The sequence below is a fragment of the Phalacrocorax carbo genome, chromosome 1 (genome assembly GCF_963921805.1).
Source record: "Phalacrocorax carbo chromosome 1, bPhaCar2.1, whole genome shotgun sequence".
NCBI lineage: Eukaryota > Metazoa > Chordata > Aves > Suliformes > Phalacrocoracidae > Phalacrocorax > Phalacrocorax carbo.
The window spans coordinates 146774856-146799533 of NC_087513.1; the positions used below are offsets into that span (position 1 = coordinate 146774856).

Consider the following 24678-nt stretch of genomic DNA (forward strand, 5'->3'; position numbering starts at 1 on the left):
CTGCCACTGCTTAGAAAGCAAGGAAACAACACCTTTGCTCCATCTTTGCCATGCAGTTCTGTAATGCTTGATGGGACAAAGGTCGAGCCTAGGAGAACCTATCCTGACGATACCAGAGAATAGCAAGCACATACGTACATGCAACCAAGACACCAACAGGAAACCCACCTACGCTACACACTACACTCGACCTTAGCCAAAAGGCCAAGAATCTAGGTCCTAAAAGCAGCCAAACGAGTGTACAAAACAGAGCGAATGGGGTGGAACTGTGAAAGGAAGCGTGGAAGCTCCTTCCTCGTGCTGCTTTTCTTTCTTTCTTGCTGCAACTCTGCTCCTAATACCTTTCCTCTCACATGTTTCTAGATCTGTAATTTTAACCATAAATAGATATCGCAATGGGTTTTACAGCAAAGAGTTACTGAAAATATAATGAAAGGAAAACAGATAGCGGCAGATGAAAGAAGCTTGTGAAGTGGACAGAGGCATATGAATAAAAGTCCACTTTGGAGTCCCGTTCTCTCCAGGGTCTTTGCTGAGTCTTCTTCTTCGCTGCCTTTTCACAAGTACAAACAGCACAGCATTGCAAAGAACAGTCAGGAACTGAGGAAACCGAGAAAGTGCAAAGAGTTGACTCTTTACAAAATGCTTAAAGTAGAATGAGAGTAAAATAGGTGGATCCAAAGTGAAGCTTTGCGGTATGGCAGATTTCTAATTTTACTTGCTGTAAAACCTTACTGGAAGCCATTCAAAGCATAAGAACAAAGATGCCAAATACAGAACAGAACAGCGATAATTTTTCTGTAAGTGAATTCCTGACCAACACATGAAACATCTAAGAAGTAGCTCATGCAATCTTGATGTTTCAGTCATGGCAAGTCATTCGTCACCGATAACAACTCGCTGATTTTTCTCTTTGTGTTCCTCAAAATCATGGAGGACATTTTGTATTTCCTATAGCCTTCTGACAAGAGAAGAGTGATGGGTCATAGTGCGGTGTATCATCCAAAGACATCTCAGGACATGGGAAAGAAAACTGAATAAAGCAGAAAGGCTGTAGACAGGAGGAAAAAAAGATCTACAAGACTAAATGTTCCTACTTCTTAAATCGCAGTAGGTGCATAACACGTAGTTGTCGAAAAAGCTAGTTATTCCACAAGAGCTTTTTCTTCTCCTTGTATGCTTCCAGCGTAGCTATACATTTTTCCTAGATGAGATCTATTTACTTAGGCACGATCGAGAGCCTTGGCTGGGTTCTCAGTATTAATTTGCTTTCCAGAGTGCATACAGATGCCCTATGGCCTGCTTTTACCCTCCTATTTGCAGATTAGCTTTTATCCCACAAACGGCTCGGAAGTGACTTGTACACATCCAAGGCGGTCAATGTATTTCTGGTAGTTAGGGTGGGTACTGCACTTCCAGGTGTGCAACCTTCAATATTACTACTTCATTACTTCCTTTCCACTTTTTTTTTTCTCCCCACTTTCTGTGATTTCAAACAGACACCCGCAGCAGATGCTTCATGCTTTCAGCCTGCCATGTGCATGCTGTCCCATTAGCAGCTGCTCCTCTGGCATGCACACACACCATATGGGGGAGCACGCTTGCTCCTCTAACACCTCCCATAAAAAGCTTCAGCAACTTTCCTTCCACACAGAGTCCAGCATCTCTGGGGGCTTTAAAGTGACTGCCCTCGGCTTTTTTCAGCGTTGCTCTCCCAGGCATTGCCTGCCCTGGGTTTACCAGTATGGAATTTCTATCAGTGCAGCTCCTTTTTATGACACAAAGCTCACACACATCTTTTCCCCTTTCACTCCTTCCTGGATTATAAGGGAAAAATGATAATTTTACAGTAGCTAGCCCCAAACAGCACCATTTCTGTGCTTACACACACCAGCCTGTTATCACCAGCTGCATGGCTGCAGGCCTGATGCCGCTCGCTTCATAAGGGAAATGTCTCCTACTGCACAGCAAAACTGCAGGCCTTTCAAAGCTGCTCTGGTGGGGATAAGATGAGGCACCTCAAGCTACTGCCACACACAGGAAAGCAAGATGGCAGCTCAGCTGCCCACAACTGCATTAAACGCACAAAAACAGGGATTTATACAAGGCAGCACCAGAGTCAGCTGCACACATCAGTGCGAGCTGAACTCACTCCTCCTCCAGGAGGCAGGCACTCTGCACTCGCCAGCCCGAGCACTGCACGCTTTGCCGCTAACAGGATCATTTCCTTCTAAAGCTTTCCTCACAGCAGCAGCCCAGGAACATGCACAGCTAACTTAGGCTGAAAGGGAATTTTCCACCACCCACAAGCCTCTTTCTACCTTGCATAAATCTTCTCAAGCACAGGCCACAAAGAAGCTGCGCCAGCCTCAGCAGATGACACGTAACAAGCAACTAGCCACGATAAATCTTCAGGGCCCAGCTCCCGTGCCTAGTTTCCTTTATACCCTCACATTTAAAGTAAGCACACGTTGAATTTACACCTCCTTCCAGGTCCCTTCACATTGCCATAATAACAGGATGGGGACTTAGTGTAAATCACAATAAGGCCATTAAGCAGAAAGACCATTCACCCTCTCTGTCAATTAAGGGATATCAGATACATGCAGATACACTGACAGGACATCCTTTTTCATCTGAGAAAACAAGCTTAAGCAATCCCTATATAATCACTCTTCTTAGTAAACTTTCTGGAGCACAGATAAGATCAAAGGTGCCTTTCTGAGCTAACAAGTTATTAACACCTCAAGGAAAAAGTAATGTTACACAAAAGCCAGAGCTGTCTGATAGCTGCCTTGATCTGAGGAGAGACTAGCAGTAGCAGCAGGGGGCCGTTACCCTCAGTACAAACAGGGCAGCACCTGAGCATGAATAGGAAAACAACATTCTCATCTGCAAAAAATATGTATTTTCAGGGCATTATTGAATTGCTACTTCTTTGAAGGAACAGTTCCCAAGATAAAAAACTGACACATTTTTAACTACAGAAAAACATCTTCACAGCACGTAACCAGAAAGCATACCAGTGATAATGCACCGTGTGCTGAAGTTAAAATGGGACAGGCATTTTCCTTAATGTTCGTTCACAAGCAAGAGAATTCTGGATCCATTTTCACAAGACAAAAAAACCCCAAAACAACCCAAGACCTCAAAAAAACCCCAGTCAGCTGATGTCTAGAAGCATCCTCAATTTTATAAAGAATGTGAATATAACAGACCCATGGAATACATTTTAATTCATTATTTTTGCCTTTGTTAGCCAAGTTCAGGGGCCAGTATCAGAGCACCAGGGAAGCGAGTTCATGAGAAACAAGGAGCTCCAAATTGAGCAGAAACAGTAAAACTCAGATTCCTGTCTGTACTTTCCCTAAAGCTAACATACAGCATGGATTCTGTGATGTTCAAAGAACATTTTCTCTCCTATTTTCAAGATTACTGCAACTCACTATCCCTAAGAGCTCGACTTTCCTCTGTAAAATGTGGTTAAAATGGGCCAAAGGATTCAAAAGCTGCTGAGGAGAGACAACAGAAAGAGACAGAGATGCACAAAGTAAGGTTGTGAGCTTGTTTTCTGAAGCTGTAACAACAATAAGAAAAGAGAAGTAACAATCTGGGCCAGCAGTTCCCAAAATATGACATAAATACCACCTGCAGTTTGAAAGTGGTATGCAAATGACATCCAAACAGCCGAATGACGTTCATGCATGCCACCGGGACTAAATTTGTAAAGGCCTTTTATAGAGTACAATTAAGCTAAAATAAAACCAGAAACATTTAATTCATCATAACAAGGCATGGCAAGAGCCTCCTCCCGACTCCGTGTGCTCTGACTACCCTACCTGCACTGGACCGACATAAAAAGAACCCTACCATGCCTTGCCAAGGGCTTCCATGGTATCCAAGTTTCTGCAAGAGTCATGCCAAAATCACACCATCATTACTTCAGCCATGTGAGGAAAAAACCCACGCTTCCAGAAAGAAAATATAGCTCTGGAGGGTATCATTGAAAGGACAAACTTTGTGTTTGTATTGAAGAAATGATTACCAGTGTTCCAGGCCCAGCCTGAAAAGTGTAGGAGCACGGAGCTGGGAGAACAGTACACACCTCTGCCTATGTCAGTCCATAGCTCTGTTCGCATTTGCTATCAGATGCCTGAGACAACTCAGAGAAAGCTATTAGAAAAAAATATTATTACTTAATTCTTTACGTAGCACTTTTCACCTGGCAATTTTTAAGCAATTGATACATTAAGTAATTCACCAAGAAAACCAAAACGAAACATTGGCATTCTGCGTGATCAGGAGCTTATGCTTTCAGAGGAAAACAATTCTATTTTATCTTTATTAGAATTAAACTTTAAGGCCTGAATTTACTATACATTATTCACTGTTACATTTTAAATTGGCAGAGAGGTAATCAATCAGGTCATTAGCTCCAAAATGCATTTAACAGTACATTTTGCTAAGTTCCCGTATTAATAAAACCACAGAAGAACCTGGAGCTGTTAACATCTTTTTATCATGGGTTAAGAACTAACAAGTTAGGGCACTGTAATTGGGTTTTTTAAAAAAAAAAAATTGAAAAAAATCCCACCTTCCAGCTCTGCCACCTTGGACTATTCTCTTGCTAATGATGCCCAGTTAATGATTCTCCCTTATTTCAATTAGTATGTTGAGATCTTTCTGAAATCATTTCCAGCTACAACGGGGCTTCCTTTTTGTGGGTAGCAGCACGTGTCAGCTTGGCACAGCTTTCCTTTTTCACAAATGCAAGGTGCTTCCTTGTGTTGACACAGGAAGCTATCAAGAACATACTGTGGCTGGATTTAAGAGCAGACTCCATAGCACTGGCCATCATTAGCATTTCTAGCCAGCAACATTATACTAATCTGAAAATTAATCTTTTAGGACTAAGGTTTTAAAAAAAAAGACAGTTCACATGCTCACTGTGACAGAGCAATTCCTGTATTTCGGATCCATGGTCTCTCTCCCATGGCCTGTGGGATGAGGTGGCAGCACACTGATCTTTATTGCTGGTGATCACAAACAAGAGACTGCTCTTCATGAGACACAATGCAAGCACAGGCAAATATGACGGCTGCATCCGCTCAGTTCTGTTTTTCTTTTTTGAATGCATAAGATGTGTACACACATTTAAGTGATGTTGAAACTCCTGACAAGTTGCTAACTCACCCCACTGGTAACACAAATGTTGAGCATTTTTGAGTCGGGGCACCATGGCAGTGAATCACTGGAAAAAACAGGGATTCATCCTGTCTCCTTTAGCAGTAGGGAGATGAATTTTCAGAGGGGGGTAAATTTTCTGTTCTCTGAGGTACTGAACATTGAGCAAGGCGGGATATAAGAAAAAGGTAGATCATTAATCCAAGAAACTAGCAGCTCTTTCATATGACATCCTGCTTTTGTGGCTTCTTCATTAATCTTAACTGTTAGAAGACAAAAGTTAAATTGTGTGATATTTAGAGAGCATCCCATGGCTTTCTGTGTCCCTGAAAATACAATTATTACTTTCTTTTACATTAATTTTCCTTAAAGTTGCCCTAGCAGTTTCTTATTTCTTTTATGCTCCATTTGCATCTGGTGTTTTTGGATAACTTACATAGCCAGGAGTTAAACAATATTTTGAAAATCAGAAGTAGAATTATGAGGCTCAATAGACCAGTCATAAGTACAGTAAACACTCGACAAAAATACAAAGACAACTGGGCTCTGGAACCAGTCCCTTTAACACCCCTAAAGCTTCTGTCTAATTAGGTTCATTTTGTAACAAACAAAAATGGGATTAGATCAGCATTACTGTTGTTATAGCAGCCACATGACAGAACCTAGGTGATTTTACTTGTGAAGCATTTAATCAATTTTTAGTCTTGTACTGGCCTCTCATTTTTAAAGCCCATGGGAGACTGTGCCTTTCTCATGAGCATGAATCATCAAGTACACCCACATGTCAGAGTTAACCTCAGTGAAATTGCCACCTTTATAAATACTTCACCACATTTTAAAAATGGCATTCTGTCTGGGAGAGGGAGGGGAAGATCATCACTCATTCAGTCTCCCTCTTTTTTTCCCCGGAGGAAAGAGGGGAGAAGTGGAACTCTGTATTTGACATAACAGAGACTTCATTCCTAACAGATTGCAACGTCACATATGGAAAACATGGTCAGTAAACAACTGTAAGCCCCTTCTCTTCATATGACAAGTACTTTACTGAAAAATGGAGCAACATCAAAAGCTAGAAAACAAATGGTCATTCTCAGCTCTGTCAGTGTTGCAGCTGGCATTCACGCAGGTGTAGAGCAATCCATGAGACACTTCTTCAGAGCTCATCCTAGGTGTCAGTTAAGCAAGAAATCTGGCTCCCGATAACCAAAGAGTTTAAAATCACCTTCAAACCGTGCGTAGAGGCGTCTTATGTCTCTCTTGCTAATTCCTGAAAAATATCTCTCTACTTTTGTTTTGTTGTAGACTGTTATGCCTGGTGGAATCGTGGGGTATGATACCAGATGGTCTATGCCAGCTGCTTTCAAGATATACGGCGCATCGTCCTCCAGGGTTTCATGGTGTCCAATCACACTATACGTGATTTCACAGGGGGCGCAAAGTTCCACATATGTTACCCAATGAATGATGTGGTCACCAAACTGAACATCCAGCCATCGGTGGTTAGGGTCACCCAGATAGCGCACAAAATCCTCAAACTGCAGCCCTTTGGTCTCTGTGCGATTCTTTCTATATTTACGAATGATGCCAGGAGCAATTTCATGCCGGTACCAAGGTTCAAACCGAGGATTGTGCACAAACTTGTCCTTAAATGCAGAAATAAGTCTTTCAAACGGATCTCTAACAATAAAAAACTTGAAGTATAAATTCAGTCTAAACAGAGCAAGAAAAAAAAAAAAGAAATAAAACAATTAAGGAAAGCGTTTAGCAAAGTGTTTAAAGTGTTTTTAGCAAAAACTTACAAAATGTACATAAACTCTGACCACAGACACAGCAATATGAATCTTACAGCACTGGCGTAGTCTACCAATATTATAATGAATAGGACTAAAAATACAATTTCTGCCTTTTTACTAACAGTTTTTGGATATAGTGTACAACGTGGAAATAGTTCATCCTAGTTTTCACATTTTATTCAAACTGGAGGAGCTTACTTTATCTCAATCCATATAAGCAGGAGACGAAAGATGCTGAAAAGACGCTGAAAGCTCCATGTGGTCAAGCTCAAGAAGCAAAATACACAAAGACATGGAAAAAGTGTCTTGGTGCAGCTCAATGTATACAGAGGGCTGCATTTTTCACTGGCAGGTAGTTAGACAAATCACTGACTTAAGTGAAAAAAGAAAATCTGGTACTTTGACGTTTTGTCATGCTTTCAATAATGGCCAAGAACAGTTTTTGAGACCAGAGTTTTCAACAGAATTTCACATTTTGTTGTGATACCACTGAACTGTAATATTCTGTAGTCTGAAATTATCTGTAGGAGGAGTAAATTGAAAACAACGTTTATTTCAGTAAATAGCTGAGAAAGGAGATTTAGAGCCCGATCCCCACTGAAATAAGTGGATGGACTCTTTCCAGCCTCAGCAGGAACTCAGATCAGTCTTCAGGTTCTCCTGACTTACTCCTAACTAGGCAGGGCTCGATGTCAGCAAACTAGATCAACAGATCCACACCATCCCTCTCTCCACACCTAAACTCTCTGATGAGTTATTTCACAATTCCCAACCAAACCCATGGTGTGCATCTCCAGCACAGCTTCTGTGGTGGGCTGTCTGCAACAACCCAACCCAAATCATAATGGCATTCAACTTCAAATACCCTAGCTATGGCTCACTCCTCAGGTAAACAGTTACTTTCTATGCAGGGCTGTTCACAGTGAGGGTGAACGGATCCACATTTTTGTGGTGACAGTATTTTCTTTTGCACAATATCAACACCATCAAATGAGCCCGTTTCCACAGGCACTTGTACTGTTGAATGCAACAAACCTCGGACTAAGCTCTACTGATAGCTGACATCACACATATAAGGGGCTGACTCTTCAGAATGGCTTAATATACACAAAAACCACACCAGCACAAGCTTGCAAGCGTCCGCTGTCATCTTATGTCCTGTTCTCTCCATGCTGCCACCCCTTACAGGGATTATATATGGCATAGGCTCTAGTAGACATGAAGGCAGACACAGTCAAAAATCTAGCCAAAGTAATTTAGAAGGCTCTACTGCAGAGAAGTATTTGTTCTGCTCTGAGAAGAATCAGAAGCACCCAAACAGGAAGCTATAGTGGTTCAGCTGAATGGACAATACTCTCACGCTAAGGAGCACTAACGTTTTAAACTCATCAAGTTCAATCCCAACAAGTAAAACTGCCTGAATGACAATCTTACATGTAGGCAGTAAGATTCACTATGCAACTCATCAGGGTGGACGTTCCAACTAAACCTTCCCTTCTGAAGGTCAACTACGTGACACTGAACTAGAGAAACTCTATATCCAGAGGAAGTTGGTTGGCTCACCTAACTATATCACCAATTACACTGGTGTTCTTGTTCAAAGCCAGTAAGGAGATAGTCACAGCAACATCTGTGAGAATAGCAGAGCAGTGCCATAACACAAGTGCTGGAGCAGAAATCCCGTTGTCCTCAATTCCAGAAGTAGACTTCAACGGTACTCTTGATTGTCCATAACACCACTGACTCCAAACCCCTCCCACACCCCTGGGAAGCCACCTCTTACCGTTTTTTAATTTCAGAGTCACTGAAGGAGGACAAGCGTGGAAGGCCATTCTTCTCATGATCATGTACAATATTTTCTGGGATCTCTTCTATGGAAGAAAATGCGCCTAGACAAATAAAACAGAGAGCAAGTGAATCTTTCAAGGAGGAAAAAAGTGAACAAAAGCAAGCATGTGTGCCTTTGGCTGACAGCTTTTTGTTTTATCTTTCTCTTTTCTGTATTTTTAGCATTTATGGTTACTATGTTTAAAACTGTTAAACGATGAGAGATTCTGACTGCAAAGCTGAAAACTGTTAAAATTCTTTAGGGTATGTGACATCAAGGTCCAAGACCAAAAGGCCTCGAAACTCTCAGAAAAGCACATTACGCAAATTTCATCAGCAATTATGTCTAAGCCTATAACTCCTCACCTCAGAGTCCCCATTCTCTTTCCCCCTGCCCACATATACAAATGGAGAAAGACTGAGGATTAACTCCAAAGAAGGAACCAGCTTTTTGGCTGAGTTTCTACCACCACCAAAAAATAAACGCTGTGGGCTGCTTTTGGAACTGCTTCAACACAAAGGCACTTTGCTGTCAGGATCCGTGAAGTTATTTTAATGGCTATGCTGTGCTGAAACAAAAAATCCAATCATACAGTACTACACAGATTAAAAAGCACTAAAATTAACAATAGAAAGCCTCCAGTTATTCATTTTTGCAATCACATAAGCTGACAAGAAAAATAATGTCACTAAATTCTGATGCATTTATTTTAAGATCCTGATCCTGGAAGTTTTTATGACCTTGAGAAATATCTCATGTGGGCCCCTTGGGCTTTAGGAGTAAGCCTTCACACAACAGCATCATTTCAGGGTACCAACCTGCAACAAGAACAGGGTGCTACAAAACAAGCTCTTTAGGTGAAAGCCTCTATGGCCTTCTCTGTTCCAGACTGCAGTGAATAATCCACACCACTCACCTTCTTAGTTTTCTGGGTTGTTTTGTGGTTTTTTTTTTGGGGGGTGGGGTGGGGGTGGGGGGGTGGACTGTATTTTATTAATTTCAGTTTTCTAATTATGTTTTTTGGTACTTTAGGTGAATTCATGTGGACAACAGATGTTAGATTAGACAGTCTCAGAAACTGAAACCTTGCATTCATCCAGAGCAGAGACTTGGTACAAGCAGTAGGAGAGTTAGCTCCCCAACAGTGCCACATCTGAGTTTCTCCATCCCAAACCTCCAAATACCACATAGGTATTTAGATGTAAAGTATTCCCCCTCGAGTATCAGTCCTGCCTGATGGAACTACCCAAAGAGGAAAAAGTTAGGTCAACTGCAGTGGCAGTCTTCATCAGCAGATTCTAGTACACTGGCAGCTCACGGCAGAAGAGACCAGTGTTTACACAGCCATGATTTTCTACCCTTATCCAACATGCCAGAACTAGGAAGCCCAAGGTGGAAGGTTCCCTGCTGGTAAGAACTGAGAGATCATCCACTCAATACAGCCAATACATCTCTGCCTGTCCTGAGCTACTCTTTGCATGTTATCTGTTAAATTTTGGTAAGTGCAGGTCCTTCTAATGCACTCATATGGTTTCATATTTAGTACTTTCTTGTAGTGTAGTTTTAATATGTATTTAAGACACATGCCCATGCCTATGCACATGAATATTCTTCCCTGGATTTTCAGCTCTCATCCATTATCAAAATTCAAAATAATATTAAAGTTTTTAAAGACATACTCCTTGCTACAAAAGTTTTGCTCAGACACACAGTTCTTTTCCCAATTTGCGACTGTTCCTTCCCAGTGTGCAGATTAGCTCACACAAGGTAAAGAAAAACATAACAAGAGAAATGCAGAGTTCTGTCCATTCACAGGGTGCTTCAAACAAGCAAGCTGGGTTTACCATGTTCAGGTTTTGCCCACATCTTGGTGAGCTATGCCACCTGCAAAACCACAGAAGGACCTCAACTGACCTAACTATATGCAGCAAATTCACAGCCCTGGTGCATAGACAGGCAAGAGGGTCTCATGCTAAACAAAGGTGTGTTTTGTTAAATACGATTAAGTTTATGTGTGCAGGTAGTGGTACAATAGAAAACCTGAGGAAATGAGTTATTTTTATTGGCATACCAGGTTACTAGAAGAGGATGGGTAGGCTACATATAGACAGGCAGCGTTCACCTTGTAGATCATTACTCAAACACACTAGTCCTTCTACTCCTTCTTTTACAGTCTTTTATAACATACCTTTGTTGACCAAACTATTGCCTCAAGCACCTCAGAATCTTCCTAACTCCTGTGATGGCTCACTGACAGCACATACACAAGGTTTCAGCAGTACAGACCAATAGCAGCTGCCAAGTTTTAACTAGCTTTCTTCATGGCTAAGAAAACCCTAGTTAAAAGTCAGTGGCCTCAAGTCAGAAATTTTATATTATTCTTAGGGAATTGGGATACCTTATAATTTACTTGTTTCAAATTCTATAAATTAGTGCCACCCCTTCAAAGATAACCAGTCTACCTACCACATGCATATGGGTACTTTCTCATGACTCACATCACTTTTGAGCCAAGTAATAACAATATTTATTTTCACAGAAAGAGCAGGTGTAGTTTCTTTAAAAGAGATATTTTGAAAGGACTAGAAGCAATGCTGAAGAAGGAAAGGCTGAAATTAAGTAGCAGTGTACAGAAAAGCAGAAACAATCCATTTTTGTGTTTTCCCAGTTGGACCAATTCTGTTCTTTCCTCCTCCTCAAAGAAACCCACACACCCACACCAGAGTAGATACCATTTAAAACGATCAAGACTTTTTTCCACTGAGTGTTGCCCACTTTTGGCGTCTGACAAAACAGGATCTTGTGCTTGTCACACACAAATATTCGGTCCAAGACGAATTTGGAAACTGCAGTGTGAGAGAGATTTTTCAATGCAGTGTCTCTGCAGACATTCCTGAGAAGCTCAAGTCTTTCCATATGAACCAGGGGTTGGCGGATCAGATTTCCAGAAAAAGCTTTTCCAGTTGGCTTTATGAAATGCAGAGGGAAAAGAAAAAACAAAAGTGCAAGAATTTAGTTTTCAGATCAAATCCTAACGTATAAAAATCCTCAAACTGTGTATCCTCATGACTCCCAGATTCATGATTAAAACATTGCTATGTATTGACTAAAGGAGTAGCACAGTTTCCTTCCTGTGCTGCTGCTGTACATGTTTGCTTGACTCTTAAGTCATTACGTAGTAGTAGACAGTAGTAAGAGCTTCTCCATACAACAATTTAAGTCCACTACAGAGCAGCAGGGTCATATCTATGTGGATACAAGATGCCTTGACCAAATATTGGAAATCCCACAAAGCTTCATCAGCAAATAAGAAAGCTCTGACCAGTTGGGACAGGAATTTCAACAGAAATTAAGCTTTGATCTCTGAGAAGATGGGGCTTAGGGATGCTGACTCACCTGGATGGGAAAGAAGAATTTAGAATAAAAGTTTTTAGTTGTTTTCTAGCACCTGTAGGGATTCAGTATTTCTGCTTATCCAAGCGGCAACAAAATTAACTGCACAAAAATTCACACAACGAGCATCAGTGCTTACTGTGTCAAACGAGAGAAGTAGGCAGGATTCCTCTCAACAAAAATGGATTAACTGTTTGATATTACTCATTTTTCTGAGACTACAACAGGAACCGCAAGCACCTCTGCCTCATAGTTAGTGGGGAGAGAGGAAAAAGGAGCTTGTCTGAATAACAGGTGATGAGAAGTTGTAAATTTCTGCCAACAGATCTTCCCCCTTCCACTGTCCAATTTACACAGTTGGCAACCCCCAATATCAGTACAGGCTAGAGGATGTGTTGATTAAAAGCAGCCTGCAGAGAAGGACTTGGAGGTACTGATGAATGAAAAATTGGATATGTGCCAGCAATGTGTGCTCGCAGCCCAGAAAGCCAACCGTACTGTGGGCTGCATAAAAGAAAACAAACAAAAAACCCCAAACCATGGCCAGCAAGTCGAAGGAGGTGATTCTCCCCCTCTACTCCACTTTGGAGTACTACGTCCAGCTCTGGAGTCCTCAGTACAGGAAAGACCTGTTGGAGCAGGTCCAGAGGAGGGTCACAAAAATGACCAGAGGGCTGGAAGACCTCTCCTACGAAGAAAGGCTGAGCGAGTTGGGGTTGTTCAGCCTGGAGGAGAGAAGGCTCCAGGGAGACCTTACTGTGGCCTTTCAATGCTTACAGGGGGCTTATAAGAAAGACAGAGACAGACTTCGCCAGGGCCTGTAGTGTAAGGACAAGGAATAATGGTTTTCAACTAAAAGAGGGTAGATTTAGACTAGATATAAGAAAGAAATTCTTCACTATGAGGGTGGCAAGACACGGGAACAGGTTGCCCAGAGAAGCTGTGGATGCCCCATCCCTGGAAGTGTTCAAGGTCAGGCCGGACAGGGCTTTGAGCAACCCGATCTAGTGAAAGATGTCCCTGCCCATGGCAGGGAGGTTGGACTAGATGATCTTCAAAGGTCCCTTCCAACCCAAACTATTCTGTGATTCTATTATTTTAGGTACAGTGTCCAAGCTACATATGAAAAATGAATGGATTTTCTATATGTTTCAATCCTCCATGAGGAAAAAAATCTCATTCTACTTTTTCCTTTTGTTACTCTTCTCCAATAATCCCTGGTCAGAATGTATTCTGAACAGCCTGACAGATTGCTTATCTGTCAAAACAATTCCTCTTACATACAACCAGGATTAATATTATTGTTCTGCATTTCATGCTGTCAGAAAGTTAAAAGGGAATAGTTTTAGTTCCAGAAACCTTATTGTCTTCTTCCACACAAGTAAAGGAAGATAGTAAAACTCACTACACAGATCTGCCAGCCTTCCACTGAACAAAGTGTTCCTCCCAAGTATTTTGAGGATAACAAATTTCATTTGTTTACATATGAAAACAAAAATCATCATGATTATTCAGAAACCTACCTTCCGTGCTGCATCACAGAAATACACTAAACATAAGGTGACTTATGTAACCAGTGTAAAAAAAATTGGCCTTAGCCCACTGTGCAACTAGTCTCAAATTTACATTTGCATTAGGGATTTTCAGTTTCCCTGTAAATTAGCAGGTACCACATTTGTTCTGCTTTATTGCTAAAAGCACATAACTATGCATCCAACGGATCAACTGGCATTGAATACCATTGTGTTCGTGTTCTACTTTGGAAAAACGCCGAGATGTGAAGCACAAAAAGCAAAAAACATGAAAAGAAATGGAGACTGGTAAAAAGAATCAGAGAGACTGGGCAGAGAACTAAGAGAATAGACAAGACACAGGCTTGCCCTCAAGAACCACAAACCTGATGGCTACGGCAAGGCAGAATACAAGTAATCCAAAATCGGGCCATTATATTAAAAAGGCTAGCAAAAAAATGACTGTCCTGACTCAATAAAGGAGTACTGTAATGATTTTCTCCTAGAAATGGAAACACATTAAGTTGAATCATTCAGATGAAACAAGACAGCAGGTTACCATAACAAACTAGCTTTGTGAAGCTAACATTAATTCTGTTGGCTCTACCTAAACAGAACAGTCTGAATAAATAATTCCTGTCTAGCAATTCCTTTTAACAACAGGAAGCCCTTATTTAATCTCTTATTTTCTCCCACTCTTTAATACATGTAACCCTTATCTCAACAGTATGCACCTGGAATTCTTCAGGCCAATGTTTTTCCTCTGGCACATGTACCTCCTCCACTTCTGTCACAGCTGTCAGTATCAATGGCTCTTGCTTGGCACCGTACCCTAAAGGAGGAAGAGAGGTAAGAGCATTACAGAAGGTGGGGGAAGGCAAATATTTCTGCTTTACAACTCACACAACTGAACATCCCTTTCTGTATTAAACTTACAAAACATTAGGCTTTGTTTCCAAATGGGAAGGTACTAGACAAGACGTGAGACAGAATATGAATATTTTAAAGGACGTACTCTCTCAGAACTTTGAATGCAACTTCAGTTGAGTTTTATCAAAGAAACATGTCCGTTATCTTTTATTTTGGCCTTTTTTAAACAAACTGTGTGAAGAGACAGAGAAATCATAAATCCAAATATCACGACTGGTAGACAATTGAGTGTAACTATATGGACTTGACAGTTTGAGGTTTTTATTTTTCAATAAACTTCCCACAGCATATCCAAATAAAAAACTTAATCTATCAGTTTTCTTCCTCCCCTCATATTAGTACGTAGGTTTCTTCAGTTGTAAACTCTTTGGCATTACCAGAAGAAAGGTATCGTTAAGGTCCATCTTTTATTTCTTTGGTGCTCTAAGTAAACACCTCTAACCAGCAGTAAATACAAGATCCCTTCTTCCTTTATTACTAGACTGATGGCCTTCCTTAGAGACTGCCACAACAAAAGAACAAACTCAGCTGATACTCTTGGGTTTTTTTAATGATTTTAGGGCAGCTAATAGTTTGAGACCAAATTAAAATATGCAAGGGAAGAACCCTTTGCATCTTTTGCAATTGGTATGCTATAGAAAACTGAAAAATAACACAATACTGTAGCTTTGCCTTACACGGTACAGAAAGATCAAAAACAATCTGAAGCATCTTTCCCTAACCACAAAGCAAAAAGAACATTATTTCTCCCTGAAAATTTATTTCCATCCACATTGGACTATTTTTCCCTTCATATAGTTTCTTCTATGAATAATCTTTCTTCATTTACATCCACAGCGGCTTACTGTTTTATGGTCAAGAAAGCATGTGTACTGCCACATCCTTTCCTTAAGGGAGTACTCTACTTTGCCTACGCTGAATTTCAAAGGGCACGCATGGAAAAGCAAGTTAAAACTGAAAACAATGTAAGCATCCAAGCAATCAGCTACAGTAAATATTGTTGTGCACAGACTTACTTCACAGTACCATTTTGTAAAATCCAAGTAATCTGACTCAGTGCAAGAGCAGTTAAACGACCTTTCATTATCCCTGGGTAAATCGCTGCAGATGCTACGAGAGACGATGGACAGAACTTACTCCTTCTCATTAAGAAGTTCCTATTGCACACGCAGCCAAGACATCATTAAAAGGCTTAAACAAAAGAACATTGATTCATTGAGCATCTGCTGGTTTTGTTCTAGCTGCTAAGTAGGCACATCCAAATAAGGAAAATTTCTTACAAGCCATATTTTATTAAGTCTAGAAGGGTTCCTCCAGGACTGGCCATTGTGTTGGGACTTCCTCCAAAATTCTGTTGGTATATTGAAATTACTTCCCCTCATTAGTCCCAGTACAAACACTGGCATCTCCAACACATACATACAGCTTAACCACAGTCATGCCTTTGCAGGACTAAAGCTTAAGAAATTACACATTTTTCTGCTCAGAGAACTACGCAAAGGGGAAAGAAGATTCAGCTGGGGGGTGGGTAGAGAGGGGGGGGGAGGAAAGAGAGAGTAATTGTTTTTTTAAAACTACATTTTAATCCTCCCAACAAATGTTCGTGGAAAGAACCATTCAAAGAATACCTGAGCTGGGAAACAAGAGTTGGCATAGAATGAAATACTGGATATTTAGCTACCTAACATAAGATCAGCTTATTTGCAGAGGTACTAGGGCTCAAAAACAGCTGGGACCAAGGAAAGCTAAGTTAGCCTACAGTTCTCATCTGTAAGACTTGCTGAATAAATCTCCATTTAAAAAGGTACCTAATGTATTTATCCACTACAAAGTCTTTGAAACAAACGGCACTAGTGATGTCAGCACTTCAAAAGTGACATATGTTTTGCATATCTTAGGAAGATGCAGAAATACAGATCTCAGGACTGTAAGTCATGTCATCACCTTCAACCTAAACTCCCTGTAGGATAGCTTTATAACAGCAGCTCCCCAGCAGTCAGAAAGTATAGCATGCTGTATGGTGTCATCAGATGGCTTAAGTTCCTCATCAGCTTAATACCGTCTGGGCTACTTAAGCTAAGCAAAAGCCTATAAGCTGTTTGCCAGTCAAACAGCATTGGATAAAACTGAATGCAAGAAGCAGGGCAGAGGTGGCAAGTCTAAGTGCATTGCAAATGAAATAAAACTTTGCACAAATTTTACATAATACTGCAGCCACAGGACAAGCAGTGACAAGAGGACAAACTAGCATCGTGTGAAATTAACTCTAATTCCTTGTGAATCTCCTTTGTCTTTAAACAGGTAATTGTGCTCCATTGTTTTGCATGAGACTTCTACTAGTAGATCAAGATACGGAAACTGAGTGTATTTGATGAAACAGACCTCACAAGACAGTACTGCCAAACCTGATCCCCTCTGTTCTTAATCATAAAAAAAAAAAGAGACATGTTAGTTTTGCTGACTTCTACCAAGAAAAGCAGAAACTGAATATTAGCGCTGTCATTTCTAGAAATGTAGTTGTTCTGTTCTCAATCCTACTGAAGAAGAGGTAACATACCGAGAACTACTTTGCACAGAAACAGTATTTGTGTGAAGCACTATTCAATTTTCTGTTTCACATCAAATGCTGAAGATGAACTTACCATCTGGGTCTTTAAAAGTCAATGTGATAAACTTGCTAGCAACCATGAACATGAATATCACCCAAAAGCATGCAGCTAGCAGCAGCCACTGGTGGTGCATGTTGTCAGATATGAGCCATATGAAGTTGTTGCTTCCTGTTTGAAAGAAGAAAGATTGACACATTAATTATTTCTGCTCCAGCTTAGAAAAATACTTTCTATAACCAAAATGATAAAACTCTAATATGTATGCGCGTCATAAAACCTAGCAGTAGATTTCACTTCTTACTTTTTGTGTGTTTGGCTCTTTTTTCAAGCAATGTTAAGGCTGAGGCAATGTTACTGCAGGTTGCTATCAAATGGAGGCTGTACTCCTTCACCCCCGCGAACACGTTCTCAGTCCCGTACTTGTGCTGGCAGCAGCACTGTCTCTCTGACTGCTCAGGGAGACAGACCAGCAAAATCCACGATCTTTTTAAAGTGTAGTTTATTTTTCAATTTAACTTTGCGAGATGGGTTATTGTAAGACAGGATGGCAGAATGAAGAAAGCTCCTACCTCGGTGATAGCTACTCAGCAGATCAGCCAAGCTGTAACATTAACAGTATTCTTAGTTAACCCAAGTCGGCTCATGACATGTAACATGGACTCCTCCCTTGCCCAGCCTACACGAATTACAAACTGGAAGCTACCGAGCCAGAATACTAAACCTGACAAAATACTTAAATATATTAACATCTCATTTTCTCTTGTCACTTTTATTCCCAGCGAAGTATCAACCATAGGTTCTGGAAGATTTTTTTTATTTCCACCATGCTAAGCACTATCCGCATAAGCAGTGGAAAGGGTTTCCTTGCAGCAGTGGCTGCTACCTGTAGCTGCACCCCAGCAAGCAAGCCTTGCAGACAGGACTTCCCCAAGAGTACAGGAAGCATCACCCAAACAACTGAGACCATAGATTTAATGCACAAAGAAACCACAGGTACTGACTGAATCCAAGCAGAGTGAGGATGAGGGTACTAGACAGTATTACAAATACATGGTGTCTGCCCTACCTCGCACAGCTTGTAAGTTTGCTGGAATGCTCTGAGCACTTCTTAGCTTGATTTCAGAAACTGTAATCCTACAAAATTATTTTTTATGGTTAAAAGTTAAGATGCAATATAAGGAAACCAATTACAAAAAATGTAAGTCCCCATGCATTAAGAGAAATGTATAATTTTAAGCTGCATCTTTTGCTGAATTTCCAGGTTCTGATGGGCAATGCACCCAGGGAAGCACTGAGGCTGACACTGAGTATCTGTGAAAGACCCACTGCAAAATATAAGTTTCCATAGCTTTAGAAAGAAAAACAAAACAAAACAAAACATAAAACCTAACAGCAAACATCACTGCCTACCTACCAAAACCTGAGACTCCTCAGGCTTGAATACTTATCCTGCAAAAATAAAGCACCATTGTCTCAGTTTTTGCTGGAGAGATAAGACACTTAAGGGCCTGAACTCAGGTGCTGGAAAGTTCAAACGTAAGCAAACACTTCCTTTTGAGGATACACATAACATAGCTTCAGAACACTTAACCAAAGAGGATATAACAGAAAAATCTCATACAATGAGATCCTCCCTACAATCCTGTGAGGTTTGAGCTTGTAGCGTCGGGAAGAACAAAAAACTAAAACCACCCACTTAACCAGCAATAGGATCAAACTCAGTCCTAAAGTAGCCACATGCAACTTCAATGAGTCACATCTGCATGGTTTGTGACCACGCTTTCTATACACTCACTTGAGTGAATTGCCAGGGAATAAAAAAGATGCCCTCATTCCCAGATGGGGATGCTAAAAACATGCTAGTTAATACTTCTAAGCAAACTTTGCATTACGTTTTTCAGTCGTGTACCAGTATTCCACCTTTTTTGTTCCCACAAAGCTTCAGTAACAGAAGTGAGCCTGGTTTTGACATTGTTTCAGTTTGTCCACCTGTGACATCAGTACTACTGCTACAGGTGCTGATTGCTTTTCCAACTAGCTTTTGCCTTCCAGCAATGCAAACGTCTCCAGGAAGGGTTCTCATTGTAGCTGACAGAAGTGAAACATCTTCAGGGTGTGTTGAAAGCCTGTGCACGCAGCCAAGCAGTTCAAAACAGATTTGGGACCCTAAGGATGTATGTGGAATGGGTGATAGGAGAAGAATAGAATCTCTCAAATTAAAAAATCAAAATTCATAATCTTTAGCTATGATGGCAGTGTTCAAGTCTATTTTTATTTTCTCAGTGCAGTATTTTTCAGTTTGGCTTCCGAGAAGTCCTTTTTTCCCCCCTTCTTTTATGATTTCATTTTATGTACTTCTAAAAACACTGTATTGGGTAAAAAGATGCATTAACTGTCTTTTGGACAATTACAGGTGCTGTGACCTCCATAAAGTTGTTTGTCCTCTCCCATCTTCTGCTGCAATTCCCTAGCTGCCAACTGAGCATGCAATGTCCAAGACACGTTATTCTTCAACATAGAAAACTGCTGGCCAGGAAGGGCAAATAATACAGTGTGAATTCTAGAGCACGGACCCCTTTCCAGCTAAGTAGTTCAAAAGTTATTCTCATCCTACCATTGCACTAGTGCTAAACTTGCCCTAAGATTCATGCTGAAACCCACCAGGTCTCCAAAGGTCCTCACTTTTGTCTGCCACAACGTCCACCATCTCCTATTTAGAGCACTGACATTTATCACCTTCGCTTTCAGACATCCCAATACTTTGGAAAATTTTCCAACTCTCACAAATGAGAAAAATGCAAAATACATGTCAGGACACAAAAATGTAGCAACGGTATTTTTACTTTTTGGGTAGCTCTGCTAAAACCACGGGAACCATTCAACATTCGAAATACAATTTAACCTGTCTTCCAGGCAGCAGACTGACAGAAACTTGCAGAAGACATTCTGCAGGAGGAAATCCTTTGTCTAACTATCAGCTGCAGGCTTTTCAGAGACATGACGAATGGTGTGGACCAGACCCTTCTGTCTAACTGTCATGGTTTAATCCCAGCCAGCAACTAAGCACCACCCAGCCACTTGCCCACTCCCCCCCAGTGGGATGGGGGGACAGAATCAGAAGAGTAAAAATGAGAAAATTCGTGGGTTGAGATAAAGACAGTTTAATAGGTAAAGCAAAAACTAGGTGCACAAACAAAGCAAAAGAAGGAATTAATGCACCACTTCCCACAGGCAGGCAGGTGTTCAGACATCTCCAGGAAAGCAGGGCTCCATCACATGCAATGGCTACTTGAGAAGACAAATGCCATCACTCTGAATGCTTCCACCCCACCCCGCCTTTTCCCTCTTCTTCCCCCAACTTTATATGCTGAGTGTGACATCATATGGTGTGGGATATCCCTTTGGTCAGTTGAGGTCAGCTGTCCCAGCTGTGCCCCCTCCCAACTCCTTGTGCACCCCCAGCCTACTTGCTGGTGGGGTGGGGTGAGGAGCAGAAAAGGCCTTGACTCTCTGTTAGCCCTGCTCAGCAGTAACGAAAACACCTCTGTGTTAGCAATGCTATTCCTGGCACAAATCCAAAACATAGCCCCATACTAGCTACTATGGAGAAAATTAACTCTGCTCCAGCCAAAACCAGCACACTAACCCGGTATATTTCTTCTACGTAAAGAACCATAGAAACGGCATCCAACATTCATAGCATCCCCGCTAGTCTGCCCGCTTTTATAATGGTGATGGATGCACACCATTCAGTAAGGATTATTGATCTGTATCCCCTTATGTAATTTATGTATTGGATTTCTAAGTTGTGTTAAATGACACAGGGAGAGCAGTTTCCACATGCTCTGACCTGAAAAGCAGTTAGCACACAGAGGACCCTGCTACCAGATCCTGTGCTCCAGGGATAGGAGAACAACATTTCAGCCAAAAACACCTCTGAGCAGTACAATTCTTACCTCAAGGACTGGACACTGAGACCAGAAAGGGGACAGAATTGCTGTCACATCCCTAACAACAACCACTATTACCCCTCAATACATAAAAGCTGAGAGGAAAATATTAAGCAGTTTTGTCTACTCCTTTTTTTTCCTGAACATAGCAAATCTGCAATCGAACTCATTGATGTAAGAGTCTTGCCAGAGGATTCATAATAATGTAATTACAATGACTGGCACTCTCACTCACTTCTAGCATCCTAAACAAAACTACATCTATTTCAGCAGCTCGTTACCTACCTCAAGAAGCAGGACTGTTCAAAATTATATACAGGAGTAACTCAACCATTATGTTCACTTAAATGCAATGACTAGTAACATTTTTTAAAATAACATTGTTATGATGTTTCCCTTTCTCTAGCTTCTTCTTTAGTATTTATCATTTTGACATAGAATAGTGATTTCCTGTTATATCTCCAATCTTACTGCACTTCTGTTGCCTCTCTTGTTACTTATTTTCTAGTGAATATATGTACTAGCTTCTGTTTTTTCTCTTCAATAGTTTCCTTCAGCTTCCAAATGTGTCTTTTATGTCTTCTTTCATAAAATATTTTTCCTTTACAAGTAGAAAAAACAAGAAAACCATTAAAGGTTTAGTCTATTTTCTCACAATGAAATAAGCAGGGATTTTTCAGGTTGCTCCTTCTCCCTCTTACTGAAATTCTACGCTTATTAAAAGTACAAGATCCCTCAAACCCCTCTGTCCACCCATTCCTCTGTCCTTCCCTCCCTGGGCTACTTACCCCAAAGACAAACGGTCGCATAACCCTCAGATCAGCCAGGGGCTGGTTTTGCATAAGCAAAAATGGGATCGCAAACACATACACACAAGCATGAACCAAAGATCAGGACACAAAGCATGGCAGGCTTGACCCATGCCCTGCCAGTAATGTGTTCCCTGGAGAAACCACTTGTACTTTAGGGAAGACTGCTGTTCTTCATGTGAACAACAGGACAAAGCATGGAAGATTGAAACAACATTAAAATCCAGTGCACGGCCCCTGCTGTGCAGCTTATGCTGCTTGGATAGGGGCTCCTTGGCAGGATAGTCCCTGCATGCATCATGAATTACAGTGGCATGCTCGCAGTCTCAAACTACCAACTGCTTGCCCATCAGCACATGACTAATGATGTAATTTGAAATGTAACTGGTAGCGAAGGCCAAACAACTGCAAGCTGGGATATCTAATCCATTCTCATCAAGGCCTCCTTTGTGCTATCTTAGAGTTAAGAGATCTGGACAATTTATTACGCTTTTAAAAAACTTTTTGGAGTAAAATCAATCACATGCTCCTTTGGTAAGTTAGGTGGTGCAGCTAAATGTAGTAACGTACATTACAATAGGCACTGCTGAAAGCTAGTTCCTTCCTAAGGCTTTCCTCCACCGCGACGGCATTAACAGGCCTATCGCCTCTTCCACGGCCGGAGAGAGAAGCCCTCCCTGAGCTCGCACAATTCACCTGTCAGCAGGAGGGACACCAGCTACGGGAGCAGCAGCAGCCCCAGCCACCGCCGCGTAACCCACCTGGGCCCGGGGCAGGCTCAGCACGCCCCAGCTCCGGGCGCCGGGGCCGGCACCCTGCCTCCCCACCCAGCACACCCGAGCCCTGTCCGACGAGACCCCAGGTCCTCAGGGCACCCTATGCTCTCCACAGCCGGGAACGGCAGCTCTTCCCCCAGCACCGGGGCTTCCCAAGGGCTCCGCTCACTACCCGAGGCGGGGATAAAAACAGAGGGGTCCCCCCGGACGGACCGGGGCTAAACAGGCGTAAACTTTCCCCGTTCCCGAGGAAGAAGTAGGGCGGGCTTCCCCTCGCCCCCGGCAGGTAGAGACAACAGACGCCAGAAGCGTCCGCTGCCTTCCCCGCTAGCCCGCCCGGCCGGAGGAGCCTCTCCGCGGGGATGCCGGCCGCCAGGCCTCCCCCCGCAGCCCCGGCCCCGCCCCGGGGTACCAGGCCTCCCTCGCAGCGTCCCCTTTCCCGGCTTACCAGCCCTCCAGCGCCGCTCCCCGCAGCCTCGGCCCCCCGCCGCGGGGCGCCGCTCCTGCCGGGGGCCCGCCTCACTCGGCAGCGCGGCCGGCCCGCTCAGGCGGCCCCGGCTGGTGCTGCCGCCGCTGCATCCCACCCCACCCCCGGCCGGCTGCGGAGGCAACGGCAGCGCCTTCCCGCCCCCACTCAGCCCCTGCTACTGCTGCTGCTGCTGCTGCTGCTACTGCCGCCGCCCGGCCCTGCCACCGCCTCCATTTCCTCCCGCCGCGGGCAGGCCTCGGCCTCGGCCGCGCCCCCAGCCCCGCCACCGGGAAGGAGGGGAAGGTGAAGGCCGCCGCGGCGGCGGCTCAGCTCGGCTCCGAGGAGACGCGGCGCCACGCCCGCCCGGGGGCGGGAGGGTGGGGTGGGCTGGCCTGCGCTCCCCGCCTCTCCCCGCCTCGCCTCACCTCGCCCCGGCGGGCCGGGCGCGACCCCCGGCGAGGAGGGCGGTGCTACACCGGGCCGGCCTCAGCCCCCACCTCGTCGCCCAGCCCAGCCCGGCCCGGCCGCGGCCCCCGCCTCCCCGCCACGGCCCCCCGGTCCCCTCGGTGGCTTCCAGTTTTCGCAGGGTGGCTGGTGCTTCTTGGCGGGGCCCACAGCCAGCGCTCAGCTGGGCTCGCGCATATACGAGTGTAGACCTGTGTTTCTTTTACTGTTAAAAATATCTTTAATAGGTCCCTAAAAAGAAGGCTGAAAATGCGGGGTTTGTGTGGTTGCAGGACTCCCAAAACCCACAAATCACCTCAAAACCAGGTGCTGGTGATGGGTCTGTTTTTAAGAGCTATTTAAATAACTTCTGGGGAGGTATTGCAGTGTGTAGCTGTAGGATGTGTTAGAGTGCTGAGGTGGTGTTTCCTAAACTCTGCAGAAGCGAAGCTCAAACAGTGGAGCAGGGCCCTCTGGACAGTGCCTTGATGAAGGGGCAACAGTGGAGCAAAGCCACCTCATTTTAAACCTCACTGAACACTGAGGCACTGGGGACACATCTTCCTGAATGAAATGAGGTGATGGAAAGCAAAAAATGGGTTTTATTGCCTGACCCCGAAAGATGTGCTCCTGTTACCCAACCCAGCACAAAAACTGTCCTGCAGTATGTCCTTGTGTGTCTGCTCACCAGAACTGATTTGCCCACTGGGAACTGGTAAATTGAGTGGGGGACACTTCCAGGCAAAGAATCAGAACAAACAGCATCCTACAGATGCCAGACAACAGTCCAAACTAGTCGTACAGACATGCTGCGTGAGAAGCCTTTGCTTCTAACCATTATCTCTTCTTCCACCTCTGTATCTTCTCCTCAAATATGTTCTGTCCTTGGAAAGAACCACACAAACAGGATAATTTTGAGCACAGTGATGGGAGACGAGGGAGTCCCCAAATCCACACAAGGAAGAAAACATGACTCGGAAAT

At 42.9% G+C, this 24678-nt stretch overlaps 1 protein-coding gene and 1 long non-coding RNA gene across 3 annotated transcripts; one reads left to right on the forward strand and one right to left on the reverse strand.

The window, feature by feature from the left end:
- Positions 1–4306: 4306 nt before the first annotated feature.
- Positions 4307–23700, reverse strand: CHST10 (carbohydrate sulfotransferase 10). 2 transcript variants are annotated; one of them, XM_064438954.1, is made up of 6 exons: positions 23678–23700; positions 17282–17416; positions 14444–14541; positions 11538–11772; positions 8761–8866; positions 4307–6894 (listed from the first exon to the last, which is right to left on the reverse strand). In XM_064438954.1, exons 2-6 carry the CDS (start codon positions 17379–17381, stop codon positions 6357–6359), a joined length of 1077 nt encoding a protein of 358 aa, XP_064295024.1. In that variant the 5' UTR covers positions 17382–17416; positions 23678–23700; the 3' UTR covers positions 4307–6356. The 2 variants fall into 2 exon arrangements, with proteins under 2 accessions (XP_064295024.1, XP_064295013.1); XM_064438943.1 differs by lacking the exon at positions 23678–23700 and adding an exon at positions 23232–23646.
- LOC135310623 (uncharacterized) lies at positions 14495–17287 on the forward strand. The gene is made up of 3 exons (XR_010370696.1): positions 14495–14558; positions 15477–15604; positions 16941–17287. It is a non-coding gene; the product is annotated as an uncharacterized LOC135310623 (long non-coding RNA).
- Positions 23701–24678: the final 978 nt, after the last annotated feature.

Coding starts and splice junctions, on each gene's coding strand:
- CHST10 (XM_064438954.1), bottom strand. CDS start 17,381: ATGCACCACCAGTGGCTGCTGCTAGCTGCATGCTTTTGGGTGATATTC. Junction 14,542..17,281: donor GACTTTTAAAGACCCAGATG/GTAAGTTCATCT, acceptor TTCCTCCTTTAG/GGTACGGTGCCAAGCAAGAG. Junction 11,773..14,443: donor ATTGGCCTGAAGAATTCCAG/GTGCATACTGTT, acceptor CATTTCATAAAG/CCAACTGGAAAAGCTTTTTC.